The sequence below is a fragment of the Ostrea edulis genome, chromosome 2, assembly GCF_947568905.1.
Source record: "Ostrea edulis chromosome 2, xbOstEdul1.1, whole genome shotgun sequence".
Lineage (NCBI taxonomy): Eukaryota > Metazoa > Mollusca > Bivalvia > Ostreida > Ostreidae > Ostrea > Ostrea edulis.
In genome coordinates, this window is record NC_079165.1 from 7844165 (window position 1) to 7861674 (window position 17510).

Genomic DNA, 17510 nt, shown 5'->3' on the forward strand with positions numbered 1-17510 from the left:
TATTTATTTTTCCCAGGACTTGTTTTCGTCATTTAGGAGTCTTATCCAAATAAAACATAAGTATGAAGCTTTAGTCGCACGATGCCATACACTTTTTTTTTTATCAACCAGACAGAGAATTTTCCCGATTTGTTTAACTTGAGAAGAGGTGTATTAGAAATATCACTGATGTATTTATTACCAATGTACAGCATGATCTACTTTGGAATTTAAAAAAATCAGTTTTGCTATAAATCGAAAATTTGTTTTAAAATGCAAGAGTTAGGTCGTATCAAAATCGAAATATATATGACAAACGTAGACTAGCGAGTATGGCCTATCAAACGTTGTAATATTCAGTCTGTTCCATTTATGTTATACAATTTTCTATTGTATTCTATAATTTTTCATTAGTATTGTATATTTCACTATTTGTTTGTTTGTTGTTGTTTTTTTGTTTTTTGTTTTTTTTTTTGTATTTCATAATCATCAACTTGTATTATATATTTTCAATTTGCATTCTATAATTTTCCAACTGTATTATATATTTTGTAGCAGTATCATACAATTTTCCATTTGTATTCTATATATTTGATATTCATATTGTATAATATCCACAGGTGACGCTCGATGGCTCGAACTTCGATCTCTCGAAGTGAAATCACGGTCCCGATTTTTCTCTCTATTTAACAAAGCAAATTTACTATCGATCTCTCGAACGTTCGATCTCTCGAAGTGAAGTTGGGTCCCGTAACACACATTTCATTGTTTTTCACTCTCAATCTCTCGAAGTGGTGGTAGCGTATACCCAAGCGTGTAATAACTTCCGCTTGGACCTTACCTGGATTTTGTTCATGCCGGAAGGGTAATTAGGTGTTTACATTGGTGAAACATCACCCGTGCCTCTTTGAGGAGGTGACGCACTTGGGTATCTAATTGCTAATTGGTCAGTTTAGACCTTGCACTGGGGTTTTGGATCGTGATGATTAAAATTATATTTAATCTGACCATGAATAAAATCAATAATTTGTTTAGACGTGAGAACGAGAGAGTAAGTTTTATACATAATTTAGAGATCTATCGACTGTTAAATTTCTCGAGTTTGTTCTTTATGTAAAGTTACTCTAAAACATCGTTTTACTCATTCGTTAGATTTTTTGCTTTGGGTAAAGCGACATAACATTCTGCTCTGTTTAGTTTGCGATAGTAAATTAAAGCTTCGTCGGAACTTGGTTTTGTATGCCTATCTTCGCATGATTAAAGAACAAATAAATACATAAACTTTGAAATATTTCTTTTCATCCAAAAAATCCAAAAATAAAATTATTTTTTGTTATTGATATTTGAAGATCTTATGTTCAAAACAAACTTCAAATTCTCTTAAGAAATGCTGAACACTATCACATTCCCAAAACAAATGTTCATTTTTTTCTTCTTCTATCTGACAGAATGTAGAATTCTTATCATTTCTAATTTTGATTTTGAATAAGTATGAGTTTGAAGCTAAAATTTTTTTCAGAATTCTGTATTGAAACCATTGCAGTTTACAATTACTTGTAACTTTAAAGGACAATATGAAGATCATTTTCCATTCTGTGTCATTTAATTTAAATATTTCATTTCACTTTCTTTTACCAGTAGGTTCTGTGCAGTTTTGATTGAGAAGAGTATAAAATTGTCTTGATTTTTTGCATCGTAGAAGAGTGTATATACTCGACATAATCAGAGGGTTTGTTAATTTAATTTTTTTTTTTTTTTTTTTTTATCAAACTTGACTTTTAGAAAACTATACAAAATGATCTTGTTCTTTGGTTGGAATATTATATCTATACTATGAGATGTAAAGGGAAGACACTGAATGTAAATGTTGCGATATCGCTAATGAATACATTTTATGAAACTCAAAGACATATTGCATATAAAAATGGTGAAAAAGATTTGTTTGACACCTGCTGGAACCGCTGGAATCAATTATTTCATTGAGTGGTTTTTTTTTTAAATAATATAAATTTCAATATGTATGTACCTTTTTTAAAATATATTAGATAATGACTGAATGCATCTCTCTCTCTCTCTCTCTCTCTCTCTCTCTCTCTCTCTCTCTCTCTCTCAGAAAAGAATATATACATATACCTTTGATAGCTTCTTATAAACATTTTCTACAAGTTTGCAGAATGTATGTATATACCGTATATACTGTATGTATGTTTAAAAAAATATCTTTAAAAAAAACTTTGAAATATTTTTGTCAATGCAAAATAAGGTTTTTTATTAACTACCTGACAAATATGAAGGAAAACATGTAAAATCTTAACCATACCGGCGGACCTTCAATTTCCGAATTTCGATCTCGAGAACTCTCGATCTCCGTAAGTTTTAAACAGGTCCCTTGAACTTCGAGTTATCGAGAGTCACCTGTATTTGTATTTTTATTTTTTTTTTTATTTTTTATTTTTTTTTTTGGTGTGTATTCTATGATATTTCTGTGTGCTTTGTCCAAAAATATACAATATAAATGAAACATTGTGAAATATGAATCATAAATGGACAATTTTAGAATACAAATGAAAAAGACTGTTATAGTGAAATATAAAATGGCAATGAAAAAGCCTGTTGTAATGAATTTGAAATAATGAAAAAAAAAAACCCATACACATATTCAACACTGACTAATGCTTCCCACAATCAGAAGACCCATCTTGATCAATGACTTTTATAGCATTGTCCAGGTAAATGAAACGCACATCTTGCACAGTCTTTCAGACAGACAGTTAATTTTATGACATGCTTTTAGCGAAAATTGACATTATCAGCATCAAACCATTAAGTATTAGTTTTAGAAAATAATTACACAGATTTTATGATAAGCTGGATTCTTGTGGTCAATTATTGACATAGTTAGCCATTTATTTGGGATTGTACGTTGTATATGATTTTATTTCATTAGTATTGCGAATATGTTTGTTACCTTTATTTTGCTTTGTTCATTTCAAGGTAAGTTCGTCATGTTGAGAAATGTATTGTTTGTTATAGTTATATAGTAAAAGAAATTACATTTAAAAGCTCATCTTGATTCAGATTTAGGTAATGACTGTTCATTTACTCATAATAAATGCACGCAATTTAATCAAAGACACGATAGTGATTGCATAATGCAGCATTAGCGTTAATATTTTTGAAGGATAAACTGAAACTTTTACAGATTTTACAACTCCTGTCGTTGCGTTTTGAATCTTTCTTAAACGGTCCCTTTTTTCCAGGAATTATTGTATGTGAAGATGTCCTAATCGTGTCCTTAGCGCCAGATAGGACAGATAATGGCTATTTAGTGTACTTCCGGGTACCGAATCTGATACCAACGTCCAAAGATGACCCTTTGACCTTCAGTTTCACAAACACAACAAGCGTTAAGGAGCTGGACTACGATCCACTTGTCAAAACACTTTTTATGATCGACATTTTATCTAATTTGTACATAACGGAAAACTTTACCGACAATATTCAAGCAAGCAGACTCACAGATAATGTAATTAATACATCTTCATCACAATCGTCAAAAATAGCCATAGACTGGATATCAAAAAACATCTACCACATTGATCCATCGTACAACTGGATCATCTTAAAGCCCCTCAACGCTGTCCATAGTTCAAACAGAAAAACCTTGATTGATGGACTTGTACTGCCCAAAGCCATTGCTGTGGATCCATTAAATGGGTAAGAACTTTAGAAATTATAGCTATTAATTTCTCCATAATCAATATCTAATAAGATAGGAACATGCATCCTAATCCATTGTATCACAAACACACATCCATTGTGTCATCACAATTATCTTCTCATATCAGAATTACAGTATGCACGTCATGTCATCACTATAACAACATCCTATCTGTATTACAGTATGCACGTCATATCATCACTATCAACATCCTATCTGTATTACAGTATGCACGTCATATCATCACTATCAACATCCTATCTGTATTACAGTATGCACGTCATATCATCACTATCACATCATCCTATCTGTATTACAGTATGCACGTCATATCATCACTATCAACATCCTATCTGTATTACAGTATGCACGTCATATCATCACTATCAACATCCTATCTGTATTACAGTATGCACGTCATATCATCACTATCACATCATCCTATCTGTATTACAGTATGCACGTCATGTCATCACTATAACAACATCCTATCTGTATTACAGTATGCACGTCATGTCATCACTATAACAACATCCTATCTGTATTACAGTATGCACATCATATCATCACTATCAACATCCTATCTGTATTACAGTATGTATGTCATGTCATCACTATCACAACATCCTATCTGTATTACAGTATGCACATCATATCATCACTATCAACATCCTATCTGTATTACAGTATGCATGTCATATCATCACTATCAACATCATCCTATCTGTATTACAGTATGCACGTCATGTCATCACTATAACAACATCCTATCTGTATTACAGTATGCACGTCATGTCATCACTATAACAACATCCTATCTGTATTACAGTATGCACGCCATGTCATCACCATAACAACATCCTATCTGTATTACAGTATGCACGTCATGTCATCACTATAACAACATCCTATCTGTATTACAGTATGCACGTCATGTCATCACTATAACAACATCCTATCTGTATTACAGTATGCACATCATATCATCACTATCAACATCCTATCTGTATTACAGTATGCATGTCATGTCATCACTATAACAACATCCTATCTGTATTACAGTATGCACGTCATGTCATCACTATAACAACATCCTATCTGTATTACAGTATGCACGTCATGTCATCACTATCAACATCCTATCTGTATTACAGTATGCACGTCATGTCATCACCATAACAACATCCTATCTGTATTACAGTATGCACGTCATGTCATCACTATCAACATCCTATCTGTATTACAGTATGCACGTCATATCATCACTATCAACATCATCCTATCTGTATTACAGTATGCACGTCATGTCATCACTATCAACATCATCCTATCTGTATTACAGTATGCACGTCATGTCATCACTATAACAACATCCTATCTGTATTACAGTATGCATGTCATATCATCACTATCAACATCATCCTATCTGTATTACAGTATGCATGTCATGTCATCACTATAACAACATCCTATCTGTATTACAGTATGCACGTCTTGTCATCACTATATAACATCATCATATCGTATCATCGCATTATCGTAATCGTATCATCACTCTGTCTTTATCATATCATCACATAATCCTATTGTATCTTCATTTTATTACCTCACCATCTTTATCATATCACTTCATATGATATAGTGCTCACGGTGGATGTGACCGGTCGACAGGCGATGTTTACTCCTACTCCTAGGCACCTGATCCCACCTCTGGTATGTCCAAAGGTTCGGGTTTGCTAACTCTTTATTTTGTGTTCCTTGTGGGAGTTACGAGATTGATCACTGTTCGTTATCTTCACCTTTTCATCATTCCCATCGTATTGTCACACCATCCTTTGTATCACAGCCTATCCCTCATCGTAGCATCCCTTTATCTCAATCGCATCATCCCACCATTTTCGATCAATCATACCTGACACTTTCTCCATCTAAATCATATCACTGCTATCACGCCATCTTCACCGTATCACACATTCCCCATCGCCTCGTCATACTACCTCCACCAGACCATCACTATCACACAATCTCCATCGCCTCGCCATACTACCTCCACCAGACCCTCACTATCACACAATCTCCACCATCTCGTCATACTACCTCCACCAGACCATCACTATCACACAATCTCCATCATCTCTTCATACTATCTCCACCAGACCATCACTATCACACAATCTCCATCATCTCGTCATACTACCTCCACCAGACCATCACTATCACACAATCTCCATCATCTCGTCATACTATCTCCACCAGACCATCACTATCACACAATCTCCATCATCTCGTAATACTACCTCCACCAGACCATCACTATCACACAATCTCCATCATCTCTTCATACTATCTCCACCAGACCATCATCATACTACCTCCACCAGACCATCACTATCACACAATCTCCATCATCTCGTCATACTACCTCCACCAGACCATCACTATCACACAATCTCCATCATCTCGTCATACTACCTCCACCAGACCATCATTATCACACAATCTCCATCATCTCGTCATACTACCTCCACCAGACCATCACTATAACACAATCTCCATCATCTCGTCATACTACCTCCACCAGACCATCACTATCACACAATCTCCATCATCTCGTCATACTACCTCCACCAGACCATCACTATCACACAATCTCCATCATCCCGTCATACTACCTCCACCAGACCATCACTATCACACAATCTCCATCATCTCCATTGTCCTATGTCTGTCGTATGAAAGCGTCAACAACAAGATGAAACAGATAATATAAAGGAAAACAAACTTACAATCATCTACGAGGCTTGTTCAGAAGTTGTTGTGCCATCTAATGATTTCACTTTTTATTCAGTATTATTTGTTGTTGTTGGGGGGTTTTTTGGGGGGGGGGTGGAAATTTGTGTACACATGCAAACATGTCTTATATTAATCAAGAAAATTATTAGAAATTTTTGTCAGTTAATTTGTATCATAGGCAGAGATACCCAGAGCGAGATGTAAATATCAGCATATGCATATGAAATCAGTTGTTGCTAATGAAATCAATTCTTGCTAAGAAACGTCCGGACAAATAAGAAATACAGAGAACAGGGAGAAACATTGCCCCATCTGTATGTTGGGATGAATAATGACCTCATTCTGTAAAAATTTGGTAGAAAACAAAATCATGAACCAAAATCCGTCACCGTTATGTATTATAATGTAAAGGCGGAGCAGCGGGGATATATACAACCCTTTTTAATAAACGAAACAGCCGTGTGTCCAGTATCCTCGTGTTTTAACGGTTTGTTAACTTAGTGAAAGACACACGTACAGAGCATGAATACAGACAGCAATACAGAAATCTTTCCGCCACGTGTTCAGGTTTTTTTAAATCACGCACGTAAAGTTATTGTTATCAGAGGCGTAGCTTCCATTGAGGCAACCGAGGCAGCTGCCTCGGTAAAAAAAAAAAAACAACAACAACACCTTTTACGTTGTTAAAATGTCGATAGCTTCTGGGGGGCTGCGCCCCCCAGACCCTCTGCCTCGGTAATATTCGAACCCAAGCTACGCCTATGGTTATGGGTCAGAATAAACAACACTATTCAAAGATTTGACAATTCATTTACAGTAGAATATAGCAATGAAAAAATAGTAACTGATATTTACAGTTATCAAAGTTCACAAAGCACTGTCCGTTGTTTGTTTAGCGCACACACAAGAATAAGCCTGTTTATAAGCTGTCGAAATTGGCCGTGAAGTTCGGTCCCAAGTAATGTAATATCCAATGTAAATCTACATAGTGTTTATATTTTTAACAGTCTATCTATGCTATAATAAGATTCTAGAGAATTCTATTTATAGAAAGTATGCAGTGCGAGTGAACAGATTTATTACGTCACCTTTCCAGAGGCTTAAAAGTGGTTCACATTTGTCTATATGAACATGTGCTACATCACATCATGAATGCTATGTTGCAAAATGTCACCGGCTTCACTACAGTGCTCAAAATAGCGATAAAAGGGATGATGACGGTTGTACTGTATTCTTCAAAACGGAGATGTTGAGTGCCTTAACTTTATACACTCACTAACCTAAGCATGACGTTAGGATGGTCCAATAATCTGAAATACATGTATTTGATTTTAAATATACCAGCGAAAACAACAATGTCACACTAATTTTTCAACGAGTCATTTTGAAAAATTATACAAGGGTATTAAGAAGATGTGGTAATTGCCTTTAATACTTTACAACTTATATTGAAAGGTACTTATTCTGGTCGTCAGAACATAGCGGAAGATCTGCCATATGGACGTCGACACTCTCTGGCAGTAACCAGACGCTGCTGATGCCTGATCTTCTGTTGGTCACTGATATTGTTTTAATTGACACGGAGAGACGAATCTACTGGCTAGATATCGGGAGGGGGACGCTGGAAACGTGTGGATACGATGGATCGAATAGAAGGGTTCTGAGAAGGTCACCCTCTTTACTGATGTCTATGAGTGGCCTCACGTTACACAAGGTAAGTCACCAACGAAAGACAACGGAAACAGCACCTGGGGCCATGATTGGGATTTATTTTGACAATAAAACTATATCATTTAGATGTAGTAAATCGTCTTCTGTGTCACTAAATGGACAATGCTACAAAACACTAGACTAATAAATTTGGGATATTATGATTCATTGCGGGAAGAATCATTAAATGCCAGAGAGAGAGAGAGAGAGAGAGAGAGAGAGAGAGAGAGAGAGAGAGAGAGAGGAGCTATCATAAAGAAGATATTTTTATACCTGTACTTTCTTTTTCAGGATGTCATTTGTTTCACTGTACAGTTAGCCTACTTTGTGGAATGTATCGACAAGCATACTGGACAATCTGTGTGGGAACACTTGTTTCAATGGCCAAAGGATGGCAAATACGAATACAAGATACCCCAGGCATTGAGATTTCTTGAGGGCACTAAACAAGACAACAGATCATGTAAAGGCTTAGTGTTTGTGTATACAACATAAATAAATTTCTAGTTAGAAAGGTGAAGATCACGAACAATGATCAATCTCATAATTCCTATAAGGAGTTAGGCAAACACGGACCCCCAGGCATACCAAAGATAGGGTCAGATGCCTAGGAAGAGTAGGCATACCTTGTCGACCGGTCATACCCGCCGTGAACCCTATATCTCGATCAGGCAAACAGAGCAATCCGCAGTTAAAATCAGATTGACATGAAAGACGTCATACAACATTTGACCCAATGACAGTTGTATTGACGAACTAGATTGTTATAACTACCGTAGAATTTGCGAAATGCTGACTTTAAACGAGACCGTTGAAACCCCTATAACATCAACGTGTTTGTCAGTAGCCTAGATATGATTTAACGATGTGTATGAAGTGTCTTCGACCTTCATCTGCAACACAACATGTGTCATGCAGACTGCACCATCATTACTATTTTTCTTTGTCTCTCTACTTGTGGTCGTCGAAAATTTATTCCCTATTACAATTTTCTGTCTGTCATCTGTTAAGTTTTCAACGTTTGAACTGTAGTACCATTGATTTATTTTCAACCAAATTTATCACAACATATCCTTTGCTGAAGAGAATCCAGGATAGTGAAAATAAGGTGTGTAGTTAAAAGGAACAACTTGACCAGGAAGCCCAAACTTATATGAAAACTTTTGTATATACCCAGAAAACCATGCCCCGGGTCTGGTTGCATGATCATGTAGAAGGAGATCTTTTCAGTATTGTATCTTCTTCTCAAGATCTGCATGTCTATACCTTGTCAAGTTGATTAGCAAGTACCACCATATAGTGTTGATTCAAGTTAATTCAAGTCATGACCCTCGATGTTTATTGTTTTGCAGAGGTAGATGAAGGAGAAATGGTGTTTTCTATAAATCTTTCCGAGATTCCGTCAGTTGCCAAATTCATATGCTAATATTCTCTTGTGGCATTGATTCAGGTTTTATCAACCATGATTCCTGCATCAAAGCTAGGTCACAATATTGACTTCAAGATTTAAGAAAATCTTTTGAAAAACCACAAGGGTACACTCTGTCATATGAATCCGTAAGGATGAATTCAAAGAACAATCCATGTCTGATCTATGGATAAAGGGCTGAATTACAATAGGGATTTCAAATTAACTGCCTGTCGATGTTCCACGTTGTGAGTATGAATATGTATAATCAAGGTGACGCGGGTATGCACTATGGCCCATGGGCCTCTTATCACTCACATCTAATGGTCGCTAAAAATGTAAGCTAATGTTAAGGATTATGTATTTCAGAATACATGAATTTCTCACAAGAATAATAGACGATCTTTAATCATTAAATAGTATTTAATATTTTTAGCATTCTGTGAAGACAAGGATTGCGAGTATTTGTGCATTGCTTCTAAAGAGGGCGGGGCCACATGCATGTGTCCGGACGGATTCACTTTGGATGAAAGTGGAATAAACTGTACACGTAAGAATATAAGGAGCCGTTTTGGTTCTTGTTACCTTGTATGGTGACGTCACTCACACGATTAGAATGAAAAAGTGATATCACTTTTAATAATCTCATTTTTGTTTTTGAGATGCATTTTTATGATATTCATGTAATGGTGTTTCTGGAAATTTTCCCTTCTTAGTAACCGACTGTATCATATGTGCAGTGTGTTATTTTGACGTGCATCATTATACAAATAAATGTCACGTGATCCAGTGAAGAGGAAAGTTCAGAAAACGCATTACTGATAATAAGTGATATTCTCTATTCGTTGACATTGAACATGATATCACTTCAAAGCTGAACAGGTGATACTACTTATTGATTAAGTGTATATGTTTCAATTCATGAATAGGTGAGATGTTATCACTCAGTCAATAAATGATACCATAAAAGGGTAATAGATATCAAAACGGCACCTTCATTAAGAATCCTCAATACAAGGGATTGTGGAACCAAAACCTTCTCAGTGACGTAAATGATATTTATTAGCAGAAAATATTTTGATATACATGAATGTATTTGTAGATTGTTTTACGTCCCATTCGAGAATTCTTCACTCATATAGTGCCACAAATGTTGATCTATTCATGACATTTACGGATCTAGCAGTTCTCTATCGTGCCAATGACTACCCTGACAAGAAAACTCTGTTCTTAATTAAGGTTATGTTTAAAAGATCCGCAACTTCTTCTTTATATGCCTGGCGCTTGGCGAAGGAGCAGTCACTACTCGCGTTAAGTTAGACGCAGCGCCAAGATTGAGAATCGAACCCGGGCCGGTTACGAATCAGTCGCCTCACCTACTAAGCCACCGTAATCGGATATACATCTATGTAGAATTTTTCATCAAAACACAAATACATTTCACTCTTTTATCGCCACGGTGTTGGGACCCAGCGTAAAATGTCACAAAGGTGCCAATATATTTATCTAACTTCCGGTACCGGATACCAAATGACGTAAACAGTGTAACATTCCATTGCGGCCATTCCAAAGGGCTTCCTGACTGAAAATTATTATAAAATGGGTCCCTCACTTTCTGAATGTTTCTGTGTCGCCTATTAGAAATGATACACATATTCTATAGTTCCCATGCATTCTCATTCTTATCTGCTTTCTCTGTCGGCACATCGCAGGAGTTTTAAAATAAAAACTTTTTTAAAAAAACGTTAAACGTGTTGCCCTCCGCTATCATCTCTAACTCTAATATTCCTCATCCTTTTCAGACAAAGTACCAAAGAATCTTGTAGAACATTAAAAATGATAAATGTGAAATTTTCTAAAAACTATAGAACAATTGGGGAATATCATATAAGAATTGATAAAGAGCAATTTGAAAATTAAATGCATACTCTAGAATTGTTTCAGTAAGTTTAGCAAAGTAAAACCTCATAGTTTCCGGTTTCTCTAGATGTGGATGGCATTGATCAACCAATCGTTAAAATTTCATCAAATAACATAAAGATTACTCAAGATTATGCCAGGAGTACATGTATCCGTATCTGTTCCACGTGTATTATATTAGGGACTAACGATCCCACGATCGTCATGATTACCCCTTCGTAGTGTAGGTGACATTTGTTTTTCCTGTTTTATTTTACTGTCATCCCCGTCAAATGATTCAAATGTAACAATTCTACGTTTAAGTTCATTGACATGAAAAGCCCCTTCTCTCAGTGTAATGACATTTAGTAACTCGGTCATTTATTGACATAATATCCCATGCTAATTTCAGAAAACACAATTTTACATCAGAAATCTCTTCTGCTTTTGAACTCATCATCAATCTGTTTTGTGGACGTCCTTGCGCTAACCGGATTGCCGATACACGTGGAGTGTATATTGCATTGGAACAGATCCATATCGCACTTCGTGGTCGATGCCCATCAAGATAAGATTTGTTTTGAGGACAATGACGACAAGAAGTTAATGATGTTGGACATGAAGTCGGGAGTAACGACAGATCTGATGTCTGTGTCCGGGGTATCGGGTAGGTGGCATTGCTAATTGGAGTCAACTCTTTAAAAAGTATACAAGAAGAGAGACCCTTTACAGTTTACAAGTATGAAAATCCCATTCCCTGTCTCTTACCGATACTCTCAGTCAACATTATGGTTGGTATATATTTCATACATAAAAGTAGGGTGAGTTCAACGGTACTCTGTCTCACTGTTGAGTCAAAATCTGAGACTATTGATATCAAAGTTGGGTTCACTTCAGTCGGTCCACGAAACTTAGGATACATGTTACATGATGCTTCATAGCGACATATTCTAACACATGAATTGATACGATCTTTTTTATTTGATTTGTTTGCATTTATCAAGATCGATTGTTTTCATGCTTAGAGAAGAATATGGGATTTTTGTATAGGTACGCGCTGTACTTGTTCTTTTAATGACTAGGCATGACAAGATATTTGGTTAATATCAACAGTGCTTAAAATATAAATTTTTATAATGTGTATCAACCTTAATTTTTGTAACACATCTAGGATATATCTTTTAAGGTTTATGTGTTGATTGGGTAAATGGCAACATTTATTGGTCGGAGAAGAATTCAGGACTGATCATGTTCATTAACGAAAGATTCCCAATGGAGATGCCGATTTTTCAAAACGTTGATCATCCATTTTCACTAACGATAGATCCACTGAACAGGTAAGCGTTCCATCAAAGATATCGCGATGGAGGACACTACCCTGTATTGATGAAACCATTCAACATAAAAGACATCTAAATACTGAGTCACTCCCGTGATCCATTCATTTCATCTACGTTTAACCCATCTTCACAAGTTTAAGGTCACGATGCCCTACATCGTTGGTTTGCAAAGATACAAGAACCATTTTACCGGTCGCGGTAGCTCAGTGGTAACCTGGAGGTCATGAGTGCCGAGGCTGCACCAAACCGAAGACGTTAAAATTCATGTAGGTAGTGATTGCTCCTTCGCCAAACGCTCGGCATTTAAAAGGGAAAATCACGGATCTTTAAAAACGGAGGTCCCGTATCGCAGAAGGCGTTGGTACATTAACGAACCCTCACTGCTACGGCCCTAATTGCTAAGCATAGGTCTAAATTTGTGGTACTTCACCTACAGCTGGTGACGTCTCAATATAAGTGAAAAATTCTCGACGGACGTAAAATAACCAAACAAACTTTTATAAAACTGAGATATGTATAGCATCCTTAAGCTTGGGAAACATCAATGTCGCTGCTGCTACGGGTCTGACCAATAACGCCAAACAGTTTTGTACTTATAAACATATTGTCTTTATCATATAATCCCGCTTTTTTAACCTTTTCACGGACAAACAACTAGGTCCAATTGGAATATCTGAACACCAGTATAGTTTTATTTATTTCGTCCATAAATAAATTCGAAATGGAGAAATTTACAAAAATGAAACCAGCCTGATTATTAACATTGTAATAAACAAAGATAAAGGATTTGTTGAGAATAAATTGTACTTTCACCAAATTCAGAGAATTCTAAAACTTTATAGATAAATGACTAGATCTAGAATCACAGGCTCTCTTCCAAATCAATCAATGCTGATAGTCCTGGTAATGTTTACATTCATATATGATATCTTGAATCGTAAAGGAATCTTGCAATCTCTCCCATATACTTTCCTTTTATAATTACTGAAAAAGCATCCGAAATGAGATTTTATTCTTAATTCTATCATTTCTTTTTTCAAAATCGTGAACTTCAATTCACGTCTTTTTGTTTTGGGTATGTTCAGAACAATGCATGAAAATCTTGAAAATCTTCTTGCCTCTGCGACAGGCAATTTCATCGCTTGGGTTCGAATGTTTTATTACTTTTTACTCTTTAATAGTAAATTCAAATCCAGGCGACATAATTGCACGTGACCTCTACAAATATAACGAAGTAGATGTGCGTATGATCATAACCGTCTTAAATAGCAGAGATTTTTCGTTCTACTTAGTTGATTATGGAGAGCAGAGTGGACCGAAAACTCTTGGTTAGTGAAGATAGATCATAGCAGTATCTTCATCTATTCATTCAAATGTACAATAAATATGATTGAAAACATTGAACATATCCATAAAGTAGATGAACTGTCTTATTTTCTTAAAATGTTCCCTGGTTCTTTGGGCGTTGTATCAACAGAACCTTGTACTGGATTAGCGGGACCGTGGGAACTTTTCAAATCGAGGCTGGAACTTCTGACGGAAACGAAAAGTGGACAGCTGTAAACACCATCCACCTGAAATACCCTGACGAATTGTTCGTCGATGTTACAAGTAACAGGTAAGGCACACCTGAAATACCCTGACGGATTGTTCGTCGATGTTACAGATAACAGGTAAGGCACACCTGAAATACCCTGACGAATTGTTCGTCGATGTTACAGATAACAGGTAAGGCACACCTGAAATACCCTGACGGATTGTTCGTCGATGTTACAGATAACAGGTAAGGCACACCTGAAATACCCTGACGGATTGTTCGTCGATGTTACAGATAACAGGTAAGGCACACCTGAAATACCCTGACGGATTGTTCGTTGATGTTACAGATAACAGGTAAGGCACACCTGAAATACCCTGACGGATTGTTCGTCGATGTTACAGATAACAGGTAAGGCACACCTGAAATACCCTGACGGATTGTTCGTCGATGTTACAGATAACAGGTAAGGCACACCTGAAATACCCTGACGGATTGTTCGTCGATGTTACAGATAACAGGTAAGGCACACCTGAAATACCCTGACGGATTGTTCGTCGATGTTACAGATAACAGGTAAGGCACACCTGAAATACCCTGACGGATTGTACGTCGATGTTACAGGTACATGAAACAGGTAAGTCAAGATTCAGTTTATGACTCTCTGCACATGTAACTGAAAAGATCTGTTAAATGTCGCAATAATATGCTATGTGTCTCTGATTATCATTCATAGGTTATTTTGGAAAGACATTGATGGTGTATACTCGATGAATTTGGAAAACTGCGAGTTACAGTCTTTTCCTTCAAACAGCATCAGATCGTTTACAAAATACAAGGTAACCCCGATGCATTACATATACTATCAGTACAAGGTAACCCCGATACATTACGTATACTATCAGTACAAGGTAACCCTGATATATTACGTATACTATCAGTACAAGGTAACCCCGATATATTACGTATACTATCAGTACAAGGTAACCCCGATATATTACGTATACTATCAGTACAAGGTAACCCTGATATATTACGTATACTATCAGTACAAGGTAACCCCGATATATTACGTATACTATCAGTACAAGGTAACCCCGATATATTACGTATACTATCAGTACAAGGTAACCCTGATATATTACATATACTATCAGTACAAGGTAACCCTGATATATTACGTATACTATCAGTACAAATTAAACCCGATATATTACGTATACTATCAGTACAAGGTAACCCCGATATATTACGTATACTATCAGTACAAGGTAACCCCGATATATTACGTATACTATCAGTACAAGGTAACCCCGATATATTACGTATACTATCAGTACAAGGTAACCCCGATATATTACGTATACTATCAGTACAAGGTAACCCCGATATATTACGTATACTATCAGTACAAGGTAACCCCGATATATTACGTATACTATCAGTACAAGGTAACCCCGATATATTACGTATACCGTCAGTATTCGCTGGTTATCGGTTGTTGTGGTTAAGCAAGACAATAAATGAAGTGATTTTATTATTATTTTCAGTTAAAAGAAGAAAACAAACAATGGTAATTTGTCCATGATATTAGCGAAAATGTAGTTTGGACAAAATTGCCTAATTTGATACCAATGACAATTGATGAATTCACGTTAACTTTCAGTCCTCAAACCGTCTTATAAAACACAATGAGGAGTCTGTAAAGGAAAACATATTAGCATTAGTTATTGGATTTTTTAGGTCACCTGAGTGACTCAGGTGACCTATTGCAATTGGTTTGCGTCCGCCGTCGTGCGTCTTGCGATAACAATTGAGCATTTTAAAAAACTTTTTCTTGATAACTACCATTCCAATTCTATTCAACAAGGTACGATTGTGTATATAAAAAGGCCCAAAAAAATTCTCTGTTTTAAATGTGTCTTGAATTAAGCTTGATCGGTGTTTAAAGTAAATTAAATATATGCCAAGTATACTATCTCAACTTAAAAAGTTATTGCTTATTTGATAGCATTATTACGTCATGAATTGTTTGTTTTCTTTTTCCCGCCTTTTAAAAAAAAAAAAGTTTAATAACTGTTAAATTTCATCCAGATTATTGCCTAGGAAAAGGTGTGCCCATCTGTCGAGTAAAATGAAATTAATATATATTCTTTATTAATGGACGATAAAAATATATTTGAATATGAATTTGCTCGATGCATGGGCTGCATGCTTTCTGAAAGGAAAATCCCCTGAATTTATGGATTTTTTCATTGATTTTGTCTTTTTGGCAATTTTATGCCAACTTCATGCTCTTGTCATTACAGCACGAAGCAATTTTGGATCAAATCAAATGTAGTTTGGGTTTTCTTATATATTCTCTTTTGCAATGGCAGATTTTGGGACTCCTATTGAAATCGTCAATTTTCTGGGCTAGATGACTGAAGAAACTGTAGGACAAGAGCAACATAATTTGTAAATTTCAGGACTCCTGTACCCCTGGGCCTTCGGATGGGACAACAACTGCCATAAATTGACCAATTTTCAAAAATCTTCTTTACAACCATACATGTGTAAGAAAAACTAAATGCATATAGTCATGTAGAGCATGAAGGTCTTTACCAAATTTGTAAATTTCATGATTCCCGGGTTAGAGGTTCTGACGCCATGGCGGGGCCAAACTTGGTATATAGTGTTTATGTGTAAAACATTTAAATAAATATCTTCTTTAGTGCTATTGATACTAAATTGAAACTCAATGGATATTTAGAAAGAACAGGTAGTCCTTTACCAAAATTGTAAATTTCATAATCCCGGGGTAGAGGTTCTGGCTCCAGGGCGGGGCCAAACTTGGTGTATATAGTATACATGTAGATTTGCAAAACATGTAAATAATATCTGCTTTAATGCTATTGATACTTAATCGACACTAAATAGATATTTATAAGGAGTAAGTAGCGATCCTTTACCAAAATTGTAAATTTCGTTATCCTAGGGGGTAAGGGTTTGGTTTCTGAGTGAAGCCAAATTATTATAGAGATTATTGTCTTTATTAATTGCATGTCTTCTTTAAGTTTACTGATACAGTATAAAAAAACTAAATGCATATTTAGGAAAAGAAGAAAATAATGTACCCAAAAT

At 35.9% G+C, this 17510-nt stretch overlaps 1 protein-coding gene across 1 annotated transcript in view; it reads left to right on the plus strand.

The window, feature by feature from the left end:
• The first annotated feature begins 3155 nt into the window (after window positions 1-3155).
• Window positions 3156-17510, plus strand: part of LOC125678646 (low-density lipoprotein receptor-related protein 4-like) — a 31167-nt gene continuing 16812 nt past the window's right edge. The window contains exons 1-8 of the mRNA XM_056157515.1: window positions 3156-3696; window positions 7949-8207; window positions 8495-8666; window positions 10048-10161; window positions 11923-12177; window positions 12697-12847; window positions 14328-14468; window positions 15124-15226. Of these exons, the coding sequence (XP_056013490.1) occupies window positions 3428-3696; window positions 7949-8207; window positions 8495-8666; window positions 10048-10161; window positions 11923-12177; window positions 12697-12847; window positions 14328-14468; window positions 15124-15226 (1464 nt within the window). The 5' untranslated portion in view covers window positions 3156-3427. The remainder of the gene's footprint in view (window positions 3697-7948; window positions 8208-8494; window positions 8667-10047; window positions 10162-11922; window positions 12178-12696; window positions 12848-14327; window positions 14469-15123; window positions 15227-17510) is intronic.